Source organism: Cryptotermes secundus, unplaced genomic scaffold, assembly GCF_002891405.2.
Source record: "Cryptotermes secundus unplaced genomic scaffold, Csec_1.0 scaffold560, whole genome shotgun sequence".
Lineage (NCBI taxonomy): Eukaryota > Metazoa > Arthropoda > Insecta > Blattodea > Kalotermitidae > Cryptotermes > Cryptotermes secundus.
Genome location: NW_019729218.1, coordinates 976,558 through 992,458, shown reverse-complemented (window position 1 = coordinate 992,458; position 15,901 = coordinate 976,558). Strand labels below are relative to the sequence as shown.

Below are 15,901 nucleotides of genomic sequence, written 5' to 3'. Positions count from 1 at the left end.
ATATATATATATATATATATATATATATATATATAGAGAGAGAGAGAGAGAGAGAGAGAGAGAGAGAGAGAGAAATGTTTACGTAGAACTTAATTATATATGTAAGTGAAATATTTTTAAAATGAAAGAAAATAAGTGAATATATAATAAGTGAAGTGAATATATCGTAACATTGGTATAATAAAATTATATCATACATCAGATTTCATGAGGATGCCTACAATTTGCCACAATATTAAACATTAAAGTTCTTTTGTGTTCTTAAACAATAACAACCCATAAACGAATGAAGGTGGATGAAACTTTAAAATTCTAAACCATCTATTTATGTAAAATGTAAATGTAACGGTGAGATGACCTTGAGAGGACTGGTGTGGTGAGACTTACTGCGAGTTCGCTGCAAAACGAAAGCCGCGCCATCTCCCCGTCTTGCTCTAGAGCGCCAGCTCCAGAGTGCGATAACAGATGGCGATAGTACCGTTGATTATTTGAGACGTCACGAATAACGCCATCATAAACTGCAGGTCTTAATTTCGGAGTTCGACAACTGGAACTCCATGAAACTCATAAATTTATGAGGAGCTAACAATCGCTTCGCTAGTCAAGAACATGCCCACCTGTAATAGTACCTAATGTTCTTTTCCATTAATACAAAATTCTGTCTCTAGTCCTTATTTTCATCCAGGGAAATATCCACTCAAAATTCTCAACATCTATACTTCAAGAAATTTCGAGACAACCAACCCCAGTCACAATAAAGATAGACCAAAAACAAGTGTAGAATGTGAAATGTTTTAAATATTTGGGTAGCTTGTTAACAGATGATGGAAGGTGTACTTGTGAAATTAAATCCAGGATTGCCATGGCAAAAGCTGCATTTAGCAAGAAGAAGAATCTTTTTACCAGCAAATTGGACTTAAATTTGAGGAAGAAACTAGTGAAATGCTACATTTGGAGCATAGCTCTGTATGGGGCTGAAACATGGACACTTAGGGCAGTAGATCAGAAACATCTGGAAAGTTTCGAAATGTGGTGTTGGAGAAGGATGGAGAAGATCAGTTGGACCGATTATGTGAGAAATGAAGAAGTGTTAATTAGAGTCAGTGAGCAGAGGAATATCCTACATGAAATAAGAAAACGGAAGGCTAATTGGATTGGTCATGTTTTACGCAGAAACTGCCTTCTAAAAGAAGCTATCGAAGGAAAGATAGATGGGCGGATAGAAGTGACAAGAAGACGAGGAAGAAGACGTAAGAAGATGCTGGATGACCTTGGGGACAGAAGAGGATACTGTCATTTGAAGGAGAAAGCTCTAGATCGCATTAAGTGGAGGAATTGTTTTGAAAGAGACTGTGGACCTGTCGTCTTGACAGATTACTGATGATGATGATGATGATGATACTTCAAGATCCATTTAATATCATTCCGTCACATATGCCTGGGTTTCTCCAGTGCTGTAATCCCTTCAGATATTTCAACTAAAATGTTTTGTGTATATTGCATATACTATATTGTCACGTGTATTAATGGCTATAGACGGGGTTTGTATTGGATGATTGGATGTATTGCACCTTATACATTCACACAACTCGGGACTACAGGCAATATAGCACAATTACTGATCTACACACTTTGAAGTTCACCTTTACACTCGCACTAGGGCTCTCAGTCTTCACTAGTCCTATCCAGGCAACGGATTTATAACAGTCTCACTGTCACTTCAAATCACACATGGAGTCTCCTTTTCGCAGCCTAGGTCCTTTCTTGCCGTTATTCTGCAGCTACAAATTCCTAAGACTCGACCCAGTTCAATTCCTCTGCTCTCAGGCTCATATCCTTGCAGGCTGGCGCCCCGGAGCCCGACCCTTCACTTTCTACTCGACTACTGTTCTATCCTGTTGAACACTCCCTTATAACCACTTTACACTGACACCACGGAAATTACGTAACTTTTATTTTTATGGACGTATGTTTACTTATCCATTGCCTAGCAATAGACTTCATATTGTTGAGCGAGTTTGCTTACTTGGAAATGTGTTTACGAGTCGTTGCCTAGCAACTGATATACATATCATAATTTCTGTACGTACTACATATCCCCCAACCAATCTCATTCTCCTTTATTTGGTCTCGTTCGACAACCCTCGCTGTTCCTCTTTGGGTCGAGCTTGGCGAAGGCATGTCGCCTGTCGTTCATGATTTACTTACATAATAGAACAGATAGAGGTGTAAAAGTTGAGATTCTAGCGGCTATTATTATGAAGATTAATCGTTTCTGAGGTTAGTATATACCAAACTTTGCGTCATTATGATCCAGAGAATAAATATACCGATGGAAGGATTGTGGAATTCATAATTATTTATTAACTTCAAGTTTAACGAAATATTACTCTTGTTCCACTTGGAAAACTTATGTTTTGTTACAGTTCCATATATAAATTGTTGTAAAACAAGTGTAAGAAAAGTGAGTTATGTGTTTTCTTTCGTTACTCTCTTAGGAGCTACGGGGGAAGTGGGGACAAGAAGATCAGTTGGGAGAATAGACAGAGGAGGTAATAGGAGAACAAGAGAGTTGGAAGAGACCGGAAGAGATGAAGTCATGGATTAAGTCTGGACACGGAAGTGTGTTCCCCTTTAGAACACTCTGGTATAATGAGAAATTTAACACCCTCCACCATGGTCCGTATAATAAACTACCAACATCTACCAACCTATCTCCATGCAAACACTTTGGTGTTGTCTGACGACGTACAGTTTCCTTTGAGAATTTATAAGCATGTTCTGTCTCGAGTAACTACCTGTGTTTCGCACATTCAAATGAGGAACCGCGCCATCTTCCTCCGCACAATCTAGAAACGGGGTCGAGTGACGGCATCCAACACCGAAAGGATTAAGAAGTTGCGTTGTTGCCAGGTTGCTTAAATTTGACCCGTCACGCATTTTAATAATGAAAAATATTCTAAAACGCATATTATTATAATCATACAAATATTATTTTAGACAATGTTCATTTTCTGAAGTTAGCTTGCAAATATTATATGCAAAAGGCCACAGGTTCAATATGAACCGTCCATATTAAACATTGAAATAAGAACGTAAAAACATATATCTCTGTATAATAACACTCAATCATCTGAAGTGGAAAGCATATGCAATTCTCGAATTTCTGTGAGTAAAAAAAAAAAAAAAAAGGTAAAGTTATTTCTGTACCAGGCCGTGAAACCCATAGATATGTGAGACGTCGAGGCTCCCACGTCTTCTTGAAAATCGGCTCACAGATGGCGGTAAGGTTGTCAGCCTTACGCGCCGGCCACCCTTTACCCCAAGGATATTCCTGTCATATATTTCTGTTAGAGGATGATTCGACACCAGGGCCATAGTGCGGCTGGAATGATTAGGTAAATTGAAAAAAAAAATCCGCCTCATCGGTATTTGATCCCGCGACCTTCCGACTTGTAGCATAGTGCCATATGGTTGGATTTATTGACACCTTCTGTTACAATTACAAGCAATTATAACAGCTCACAATCAGTGACCGCTTAAGACTCGCTCCATTCCTTACTGGACTACGAGCGTCTTCTCTTCCAGTGTGACGATTGAGGAACGAAGAATCACTTGCAAATGAACCATTGAACTCCCTTACAAATAAGCAATGAATTCACGAATGAACTCTCTTTTATAACTCAGGGGGAATCGAACATAGATCACTACCTCCAAAAGTTCGTCTGTTACTGCGTCTATTTGTTGCAGCGGGAACTCGCTTACAGAACCGTTGCCCAGCAATGGTAACATTCTTCAGAATATTATCATAATTACCTATTAACGACACTAACTTCTAGATATCTTTCTCTCAGCTTCAGGAAACGTTAGTAATTCCCCATCATGTTTGAATCCTGCAGTATCAATATAATGTTCCCAGGACTAACCTCACTTTATGAGCCCATTCGCTACTTCGCAGAGGATACGGTGTTGATAAGCTCTTTCAGAAGGGAGCAATGGTTCTTCATCTGACTGTTGCTATCTGTATAATCACGCGTGTTTGCGTGCTCGGGCATAAAATGAGGCAAGTTAATAAACACCCATTATCTTCCCCATTCATCGGGTTAGTCGCCATGATCCGGTGTGATGGGAGATTGGACGCCGTTACTTGAACACTTGTAATTAAACAGACCCGTACGAACATAAAACTCGTACAGCAGTTCGTTTAAGCAAATACGACACCAGCTACAGAACAAAAAAAAAGCGATTGCTTTTAGATTAACGTTATTTATGTTGTTCTAGTTGCAAGGATGAGAATCTTGTTTCCCTGACGTGCCCGTTTCAGATGAATACTCTTCAGATCTGGGTAATATTTTCGTTTGCTTCAGTCTTTTGGTAAGTTATAAAAGGTAAAGCTATCCCTGTAACAGACCGTGGAGACCCATTGGGATGTGAGACGTCGAGGCTCCAATATATTTCAGAAAATCGGCTCACAAATGGCGGTGAGGTTGTCAGCCTTAAACGCCGGCCTCCCTTTAGCCCAAGAAAGAGTCCTGGTATTCATATCATCGATCCCAGGGCCATAGTGCGGCTGGAAGGATTAGGTCAATTGAAAAAATCAACCTCATTGGGACTCGAAACCGCGACCTTCCTGCTTGTAACATAGTGCCTTTAGTTTTTCTTTTTTATAATTTCTGGGGGTGGGGTGAGACTCAGTCCACTTGGTACCGCTGCCTATGTCTGACCTGTTGTACCAGCCACATATGATAAATGGTGATGAATGTGGGGAAGTCGGAGAAATGACAATTGGCAGGAGAAACCGAAGTACGAGGGGAAACCTTGCTCCAGTACCACTTTGTCCACCACAAATCTCATATTACCTGACCTGGCGTCGAACCCGGGCCTCCGCTGCGAAAATCCGGCGGCTAAATTCATAGGCAATCGTTGTATTTCTCGCGAAAATATTTTCGTTCTGATCAGTAAGCCAAGATAATCCTGAGTTACTCAGTTCCCTTAGAATCCTTACCTAATACTTGTCCACGTTAAATATCTTTGCGATAAGGATGAAGTTTTGTTGATGGCATATATGGGAAGTAGAACAAGCCTGAGGGCCTGGGTTAACCACCATCTATATAGTAGTATCATCTTCGCTTGCAAATTTCAGCGGAGATGTGGCCGTGTTCTTGAATATTAATGTACATCTGAAGAGTTAACACAGACTTTGTGAAGAGTATACACAGCTTGGTTGCCCGATATATGCGCTAATCTATCCGCTAATAATCGCGAAGGAATTCTCCCCCTGCATACTACATACATAAAGTAAATGTGCCAGCATCAGTTTACGAGATAGAATAAGTATCCTCTTCCTTGCGTTACATAATGGGCTTCCTTTCGTTCATGTTCGTGACAGCGTCTTTGAGATGAGAGTTGTGTTGACAGTGACTGCTGTTACAGACGCGTCAGTGGAAGCTGGAGCAACTGTAAATGCCAAAACTTGTGGAAAACGGACAGACTATAGAACACTTTTATGATTAGGTAACGTATCCGTAAATAGAACAAGAAAAGTTGTAAGATTTGAGGCTTTCACGGCGGTGACTATGAAGAAAGCAGTCTTCTGGGATTTGGCACCGTGTATATGTGGTGTTAACCGACGTTTCGGAGGAACGTATCGCCTCCATCTTCAGGGTAGAAGAAAAAGTATAAGAAATCTGCAAGCGACAAGACCGTGAGAACGGTAAAAGCAGACATGCAGTCTGCTTTTACCGTTCTCACTGTCTTGTCGCTTGCAGATTTCTTATACTTTTTCTTCTACCCTGAAGATGGAGGCGATACGTTCCTCCGAAACGTCGGTTAACACCACATATACACGGTGCCAAATCCCAGAAGACTGCTTTCTTCAAGAAAAGTTGTGTTATAATTAAAGCCAATATCTCATAGGTTGAATTTTATTGTTCGCCGCTACGTGCTTAGGTACTCATGGGTCCATCATCAGTCATTGTACGAGTATATAATAAATATTATAAAGTTAATTGAAATCTCAATATGGCTTCATATTGTGGTGCAACACTTTTATATTATAAAAGTTGTAAAAGTAGAAGATTTTTATTTTGATCATAACGCAAGGAACAATTTTATATAACTTTTTGTATTAGGGACGCGTGGAGTTCCCGAGTTGCTCTGTGTGAGGGAAGGGGCCGAGCTCAGTGGACGTATGAAGTTGAAGAGAAACAGAGCGTGAGTTTAGAAGAGGCATATAACATTCTTCTCTGAAATAAAAACTCTTACTGGAAGACGGTAAGATATTTCAGTGATGGGAACGACAAGACGTAAGAAAAGAATAGCTGCAGAGGTGTACTGTGAAATGCTGGAGTGCCAGACAAGCCGACATTAAGATCTTAAGCGGCTAGTGACAAGCAGATATTAACTATTCTAAAACACGATAAACTTTACAGTACTGTTACGGCAAGGATCACCTTTGAGGCGGGCAGCTACAACAGAAAACAAATGTTGCGACTTTCACTAATTAAACCTGAAGATTGAACTTACAAGACTGAAACGTATGTGTCAATGTTGTGAAAGGCACTGACAAGTTCATAAAGTGTTTGTATGCACTTACTTACTCAGGGAGCTGAGCCCTTCTTGAGAAGCCACCAATTGTGCAGCTACTCAAGAAATTCCCAGCATTTAATGGAATCCGAATGTTCATTACCGTGTTCACAAGAGTCATCCACTGGTCCCTATCCTGAGCCAGATCAATGCAGTCCATAATATTCCATCCTGTCTCTCTAAGATCCATTTTAATATTTCCCATTCACCTACGCGTTGTTCTTCGTAGTAGTCTCTTTCCTTCTAGCTTTCCCAACAATATCCTATATGCATTCCTCTTGTGCCCCATTCGTGTTACATGCCCTACCCATCTCATCTTCCTTGACTTGATCATTCTAATTATATTTGGAGAAGAGTACAAGTTATGAAGCTTCTCATTATGCAGTTTTCTCCAACCTCCTGTGACTTCATCCCTCTTCGGTCCAAATATTCTCAATACCCTGTTCTCAAACACCCTCAGTCTATGTTCCTCCCTTAATGTCAGAGACCACGTTTCACACCAAATTTCATACAGAACCAGAGGCAAAATTATAGTTTTGTATATTCCAATTTTTTTGTTTTTAGGCAGCAGACGAGACGACAGAAGGTTCTGGACTGAATGGTAGCAAGAAGATATTTGTATAATAATCATTAACGTAATTTTATGCAAATGTCATAGTATACTCGTCTACAGCTCATTCTAGCTTGTCTGCTAATCACCGCCATGAGAGCCTGAACCTCACGAAGGTTTAACCGTTTTTGTCCTATTTTATTAAAAGTTTTATCATCACTTATATTTCTACTAATATGTAATGTATGCTTATTTTTGCGTAATTTAAACGTATGGTTTCAGCGAAATTTCTGCTTGGAACATCATCTCTTATCCCCCTACCACATTCCTTCCTCTTTCTATTTTCCCAGCGCTCCAGACTGCAAAATAATCAGACAGTATATTACATACTTCTTCGGAGGAAGTGTAACGTCAACTAAAGCAAGAGGAATGCAAAAAGGAAGAAAGGATTTTCGATAATAAATAGGGGTATCAAGGAAAGTGAGGAAAATACAAAACTGCAAAACACTGTTCAGAGCACAAAAATGTTAGAATTATTCCATGAAAGATGAAAGCAAATCAAGATTTGGAAGATGTGCTCCATATCGGACTAGGCCTTAAGGTCTCAAACGTGGTGTTCGGGAGCTTCTATACCTCAGTGTTGTAAGTACGAGAAAAAGTCAGTAAGTAGGTCACAAATGGATATAAAACGCAAAACCTGTGATATTCGAGCCTCGAATGAACATTTATTTCTCGATATATCCTCCACCAACATCTATACACTTGTCCCATCGCTTTACCAGTGCGTCGAAATCTAAGGCATAGAAGTCTTTTAACTGTTGTCTCTGCCACATCCGCACCGCCGTTTCAACCTCATCGCCATCAGCGAAACAATTGCCACCCTGTTGTGAACAGCTTTGTGTGACAAACACTTCTCACCGTAAAGAGAAAACATTTCTTTCTTAATATGTTTTGCAATGAGTCAATGGGCTCACAAATACGCACAAGAGAATGCTGCTCTTCAGTAATATACTCCTCAAGTACGATCGCCAGTTTGACTACTGAAACCAGCCTCTGAACATGCACATGTACGTCTGCTACCTAGACTCTCATAAAACTGGACTGTGCTGCTACCTAGTGATCACACAGAAAACCTATTATATCCATTACACTGTTTTACTTTAATTTGTGACCTATTTACTGACTCTGCCTGGTACACATATAATATTCAGTTATTGTAGATACAAACTTATTTTCATACTCAGACGGCAAACCTGGAAATCCATCTGAATCGACTAGGGAATAGTAGTACGTCACTGGGGAGGGTAAGACCGAAGTTAGTGATAGAATTCGATGCAGGTATCAGTAGAAATCCGGTAAATTTGCTGCGTGGTTAACATTGTTTAGGACCATAAATTATTTTAATAGCAGTTCCTTGTATACCTTATCACAAATATTTGAAATAAAATTTGTATGTCTTGAATACATTTATGTCCTTTGACATCTAACAATTTCCTTTTGTACAGTCAAACGTTTTAAATTTATATATTTCAAACTGAGTTTAGTGTAGATTATAACTACAATATTTCGCACATACCAACCAAAGTTAACTTGAAGAATTCTGCTTCCCGGGGAACAACGGCGTGTAGTCCACTGAAATTAAACTGATATCGAAGAGGAACAAACTAGAATGAAGAAGGAAGGGAACTTACTGCCTGCTCATGCTTGTTTCTCTTTTGGCTTACTCTTCGTCTCTGAGAATGGAGGCAGTAAATTCTTTCGAAACTTTGGTTGATGTTCATTATACTACAGGGCATTACACACAAGGAGACAGAACCATTTATAATCACAGCAATGAAAGCCTCATATGCAACAAAATTAACTTCTTTCCACAACTTTAAATGTAGCAATTTAAGATTAAAAACTCGCCGAAAATTCTGAGTGGTTCCGGAAGAGAAGCTTGCGAAAAGACGGACAGACCACACCCTTCCATTAAGATTTCATTGATACGCTTCGCATGTGCAGAGCTGAGAGTCAAGTTGCAAGCTTTGCAGTCCATTGTTACTTGCTCCCCAAGTTTAGTTCTGCTAGCAGGCACAAAGATGAACTGCAGAACTGCGGACGGCCTGGCAGATGAACGAATCTTTTTCGGACTTTGTGGGGGTATTGTGACGTTTTAATCTAGGAAGATGTGTTGCCTTGTCCGAGAGGGGTCGTTTCCTAAAAAGACTAATGTTTAGAAATAGGAAAGATGAAACAAAACGAAATATTTACAGCATGTGCACTGCCTGTAAAAATAAGAAGCAGCAGTCAAGAGAAAGTACAGACTTGAATTACGCACTGAAACACGAACACGGTAGCAAATGTAGCTGCTCTTGATACATGCACTGGAGAAATTAAAAATACATAATAAATGTTAGTAAGAAAACCTGAAGAGAAGAAACCATTTCGGATACCAGGAGAATTGTATGAAAACAGTATTAAAATTGAGATTAAAAATAGAATACGAGCATGTTTGTTGATACTGAAATAATGTGCGTAAAATATATTGCAGCATGTAGAGCCATTGATAATTTTTTTTTTTAATTTCGCTTAGTAAGGGGTAGAGTCCAACTGGGTCCACTCCGCACGGCGGCCAATGATTGGCCTATTGTAGCCTGCCCCGGGTGATTATGGTGATGGAGAATTTGGAGGAATGAAGATTGGCAGGGGAAACAGAAATACTCGGAGAAAACCGCTAACCGCTTGAGCTATGGCGCGGCCAGAGCCATTGCTAAGTAATGACCTTGTAAACAACGGCCGTTGTTAGGTAATGACCGAAACAGATTCGTAGCTCTTATCAGTGGAGTAGCTAACTGGGAAGCGTTGTTCTCTACACGGTCAGTGGGACAGCTACATGAAGTAACAATAGAAGAACTAATTAGCTAGTCGTTGTTTAATACACAATTTAAAATGTTCATCCAAGAGACCATATGTGATTCAATAAAGAATATTATTCAGGCTGTACACAAGTTCAGTTTTGTTTTACGTGTCTTGCAAACTTCTCGTAAATTAAAAGTCCTTAGAATGCGTAGGTCTTTCCAATGGTATAGAGACAAAATACTACAGTTATGAGGACAAGTCTACAATTGACTGTCATTACGTCGGAAAGCGGTTGGTTTCCGGGCTCCTTGCTATAAAAATAGAGTAGTGTTTCCGTCGGAAATCTCTGTTTGTGCAGATGCTTTTTTGTATCGATCTGAAAGGAAGTAATTTCTCTTATTCGTGCCTTTATAGGTACAATTAAGGACTTTGTCTCATGATAAATGACCATAGACGAAATTTGGATTGGTAATCGAATTTATTGGCAGTAAGTCTGCATATCAGAGTATTATTTTTTTTTCCATTTGCTGTTGTTTGTTGTTATTGTAGAAACTTTAAGCTTAGAAATAATTAGCGATGTATAAATGTTAGCATGTGGAATTTCATAAACGCATCTTTCTCGATTATTTACCTGCAAGGTGTATCGCCTTCTGCCTGTGTTCTTTGAATATACCAAAAATCTAATTACATTCTGCGTTTAATTCACTGGATTAGTGGTGATCTATTTCATGCATAAATTTTCCCTCGCGTTACATCAGTGTCTCATTTGTCTCTTACTTATTGAGCTGAGCCCTTCTTGAGGAGAAGCCAAATCTGCAGTTACTCAAGAATTTCCCAGAATTTTATGAAATCCGAAGGTTCATTACCGTGTTCACAAGAACTTTCCAATGGTCCCTATCCTGAGCCAGATCAATCCAGCTCATAACATCCCATCTTATCTCTCTAAGATCCATTTTAATATTGTTCACCCACCTACGCCTTGGTCTTCTCAGTGGTCTTTTTCCTTCTGGCTTTCCATCAATGCATTCATTTTCTCCCCCATTCGTGCTACATTCCCTGCCCCCTCATCCTCCTTGACTTTACTAATTTATATTGGCTTATGTGGGGTTCAAGATGAGAACCGGTTGATCCTGTCCTTCTGAAACACTCCCCTCTCTAAGGGCGATGTTACTTACACTATTTCCCTTATAAATAATAGCAATTGTTAGCTCTTCTTTTGCGCGGGTCAGTAAAATCTGCACTCATCTTCATTTTAACCACAATTACACTTGAGTTAAGGGCACCACGCGCCCCTCTCCACCCTTGCCAACCTACCCAATCACCATATACACTTCAGGCCCTTCCACCCTCTCCGAACATAATCTTGGTCTGTTGCCACGACACTTAATTTATTGCCTCCCAAGGGTGGGATTTCGGCCGCGTACTCTTCCGCTCTCCTCCTGGTATAAAAATTCCCTCCAGCGCATTACATTGCTCGTATACAACGCGGATGAAGGGGTGAGGTTCGGTAAGTTTGCGCCCCCCCCCAACCCTCCAACCCCCTCCGTTACCATGACATTATTTATATTGTCTTATCTCATGCTCTGGATGTTAGTTATTGGCAAGTTTGGAACTGAAAGACAGTTTGAGGAAAATTACTTCTTAGATGTAAAATGTCCTATGTTCCGTTTGGGTATATATGTAGAACTCGGACGCATTTAGGTAAAGCAAACAAACGGTGGCATAAAATAATGACGTCAGAGTGCCAAGAGGATGGCGTTTAGCCTGTTTTACTTATTTTATATAGAGACAGAGGTTTAGCATTATCATATTCTCTGCCCTGAATAACTTCCTGAAGAAAATTTGATTTCGTGGAATTTATTATCCACGATATTCAACTGAAATTTGTCTCACTTCTTATTTTTCTAGCCCTACAAAAAGTAATACCGATTTTTATACTCGCATAAATATTTTGAAGTGGAAGACGCATTAATGCTAATTAAAGCAATATCTGTAAGTGACATGACCTAAGATATCTTCATATTACATTTCAAATTGAGGGTTCATTTTATAATTTAAAGCAAAACTATGGAAATCATCTATATACATATATTTAACTTTTCCTTTGACAGCAACATCTGTAGCAAAGCACATAAAGTTTGGTGAAGTTGTGAAGCTGAAATTGTCCCTGTGCTTAACTAATTAAGCACTACACCATGAACGCGTATGGGGGAGTGGATGTAAGATCCATATTTTCTTGAACTCGGCACTTTACGGAGGTGAGTGGTCAGCTTCACGCTCCTGCCTCTTTACACCCGAGGAAACAGCCCCACCGATACCCAATAAGCCCCAATGGCCGTCTAGACGACGTGAAATAACTTGACCCTAGCTCCCAGATATAAACGGGGCTTTCTCTTAGACGTGGGGAGAGATCAGGCTCCATGCGGAGGCTGTACTTGCAACTAATTTGCCATACTAATCCTCGTTATGTAGCCTCGGTTTGGACCGCATTGAAAACACCGTCACTAACAACTCTCTATTCCGTCACGTCACAATATATATAAATATAATACTTGCTTAAAATTGGTAGCCCTATTCAGTAAGTACGGGGCACGCGGTAGCGTAGTTGGTCGAGGCACTTTGCTACAAACCGGAAGGTCGCAGATTCAAGTCCCGATGTGGTCACTGGATTTTTTTCAATTGACCTAATCGTTCCAGCCACACTGTGGCTCTGGGGTCGACTCAGTTCTAACAGAAAGGAGTACAGGAATATTCTTGTCATATTCTTAGAGGTAAAGAGCTGCCGGAGCTTAAGTGTGACAACCTTACCGACATCTGTGAGCCGATTGTCTAGAGAAAATGTGGGAACCTCAACATCTCACAACCCTATGGGCCTTCACATCCTGTTACAGGGATACCTTTACTTCCTTTTCATATAATAGGTACTAATATACATATATTCACCAGAGGTGGAGAAATTTCCGAAGTTATCAAACTAAACTGCTAATTCCTTAAAATGTTGCATATTATTCCAAAGTATTATGCGAGTATTCGGGTCTTTTCAATTAATTTTATTATATGCAGGAATGTAATACATCTGCAGGCTCTTGCGAAATTTTATTCTTGTCCATAACAACTCTCAAAGTAAAAGGCTGATGCATAAATATTTCAGAATATTTCAGAATATAAAATTAAAATATATGTATTGTCCACTCTTTCATGTTCATCTATCATATCATATATTAGATATAATGAGCTTTAGAAAAATAAAATAATGAAGTCATGAAAATTCCATTCTGAATCACTGTATTTATTACAAGATGGAAACAAGTTGTGGTGCGTGGATAGAGAACACATCCGGATGTTCAAACTAATGTGCGGGGTTAACATATACTCCAATCTTTATGGCGCGAAAGTGTATTAAAAAGTTTCAAATCTGTGAAACAGTTCAGACTTATAAAATAATGGTAACATACTGATCGTAAATTTTACTGTTTTTGTGGGACGAAACATCTGTGAGAAAATATACATTAAATTTAAGAAAATTATGGTTTGTGCCGGGTCAAGGCGAACGAAAATTCATGCGATAAATTTTAGATAAGGGTTGTGAGCCTTCAATAACGTAGACCTGGTGGCCTATTATGATCTCTTAAGAGAAATTCCATGGTTTCCCTGAAGATTTTGTTTAATTGTTAAAGGAAGGACGAACGCGGTAGCGTAGTTGGTTGAGGCACTATGTTGCAAGCCGGAAGGTCGCAGGATCTAATCACTTTCAGATGGATATTTCAATTTACCTAATCCTTTAAGTCGCACTATGGCCCTGGGGTCGACTCAGCCTGGAACAGAAATGAGTATCAGGAATATTTTTGGAAAATTCTTGGAGTAAAGGACGGCCGGCGCGTAAGGCTGACAACCTTACCGCCATCTGTGAGCCGATTGTCTAGGAAATGTGGGAACCTCAACATCTCACAACCCTATGGGCCTCCACGGCCTGTTACTTACTTTACTTACTTTTTTTTAATTGTTGAAGGAATAACTGGAAAATATTATTTAGCTGGTCTTATTTCATGACGGCGTCCCTTCAAAGAAAACACAAACATTCAACGGACGCTTATCCCCGAAATACCGAGCTTTCTGGACATGCGACCATCTGCATGTAAACCAGAGCCGTATCCGTTACTTAATATATGGATGTCAATGTCTGGATCACTAGACTGCTTCGTAATATTTTCAGTTTCTCTCTCTCTATCACTCCCTCTGTGTTTATCTTTTTTCTCTCACTCTATTTCTCTCCGATTGTCTCAACTCTCAAGCACGTTCCAGGACCGCAATAGCAATTGAAACCCCCCACGAGTGCACTTATATGCCGCCACTTTATGGCTGCACTACCACTTAGCTTCGCAGACCCTGCGAGGGCAGGCTGGTAGTATATATTGCAGGATGAAGCACGCCAATAAATATTGTTTACAGGAAACTCAATCCATGAACTAATCTCTGGAAGAGTTATTGTTATTATTGCCGGTCTATAAGTCTGAAGAATACTGAATTTGACTGCCATTTTATGTATTTACAATGAAGAGGGTGCATATAATTACATTTAATTCAAAAGTACGAAGTTGCTATAATACATAGATTAAAAAAAATAAAGTTATCCCTGTAACAAGCCGTGGAGGCCCATACTGTTGTGACACTTCGAGACTCCCACATTATCTACAAAATCGTCACACAGATGGCGGTAAGGTTGTCAGCCTTACGCGCCGGCCGCCCTTTACACCCCAGGAAGATCCCTGGTACTCATTTCTGTTAGAGGCTGAGTCAACCCCAGGGCCATAGTGCGGCTGGAAGGATTAGCTTAATTGAAAATATCCACTCACTCGGGATTCTAACCTGCAACACTCCGGCTTGTAGCATAGTACCTCAACTGACTACGCTACCGCGTGCACCCTAGGTAATCTAGATCATTAGATACAATTTCCAGCTTCACCCTACGTAATAAGAGCCGGCACACTGCAGTCGGTATAGCGAATGGCTACCGGCTGGAAGACCGAGGGGTCCGAGTTCGAGTTCCGGTAGGATCAAGAATTTTCACTTCTCCATGTCGTCCAGACCTGCTCTTGGATCCACCCAACCTCCTAACCAATGATTTTTTTTTCCTTGGCAATACAGTCCCAGTGGGCCTAGGCCTACCTCCATGAACTTCTCCGTATCCAATGATTACCGGGGTCTTTTTCCCCGGGGGTAAAGCGGCTGGAGCGTGAAGCTGACCACTCACCTCCAACTAGTGTCGAGGTCAAGAAAACTTGGGTCTACAAGTATATATCCACTCACCCATACATCTTCATGGCATAGTGCTTAATTATTTGGTTAAATGCAGGGAAAACTTTATCTTACCCCCTGTAATGTGCAAGAATCCTATGCTTCATTATGTTTCTGTTTCAGGATACAGTTTGCCCAATGTCATATTATAAACAACAATGAATTATTTATTCGTGTCGAATTCGACTGCCTTTTATGTCTTAGATAATAAAAAGATGGCTTACCATCCTACCATCCGATGGGATGGGCTTGTCGCCCGTGATACTGATTTGTCGTATAAATACACACAAAAATGTTCCCTTAAAAGTTGTAAGGATGAATGAAATAAAAATTTATGCCCAAAATGTTCCTCCCGTAAATTTAAAAATTTTCAAACTTGTATATTTATCTCCGGTCACGACAGCCGAGCGGTCTGAGGCATGTACTGTTTTCGCTCGCTCGGAAGTCGGGATCATGGGTTCGAATCTCACACAAGGCATGGATATTTTATATGTGTATATGTATATATTTGCTTTGCGAAGAGCTGAACACTCGTTCAAGAAGTCCTACGTTCTGTAAAATGATCAAAATGGAAAAAAAAAGCCTCGACACCGTAAGGTATAAGAGGAACGGATTAAGTACAGGTTTGTG

At 40.0% G+C, this 15,901-nt stretch overlaps 1 protein-coding gene across 4 annotated transcripts in view; it reads left to right on the top strand.

The window, feature by feature from the left end:
* LOC111865522 overlaps positions 1-15,901 on the top strand; it is a 254,438-nt gene that overhangs the window by 224,218 nt on the left and 14,319 nt on the right. Inside the window, exons 5-7 of one of the 4 annotated variants that reach the window (XR_002842985.2) lie at positions 2,499-2,647; positions 5,434-5,514; positions 6,132-6,649. The exons of 2 other annotated variants lie outside the window; for them this stretch is intronic. Coding sequence is in view for 1 of the 2 variants with exons in the window: in XM_033751854.1 (XP_033607745.1) it covers positions 2,499-2,552 (54 nt within the window). In the remaining variant the exon portion in view is untranslated. Of the gene's footprint in view, positions 1-2,498; positions 2,648-5,433; positions 5,515-6,131; positions 6,650-15,901 lie in introns of those variants that run through there. One more of the 4 variants, XM_033751854.1, reaches the window with a different exon arrangement.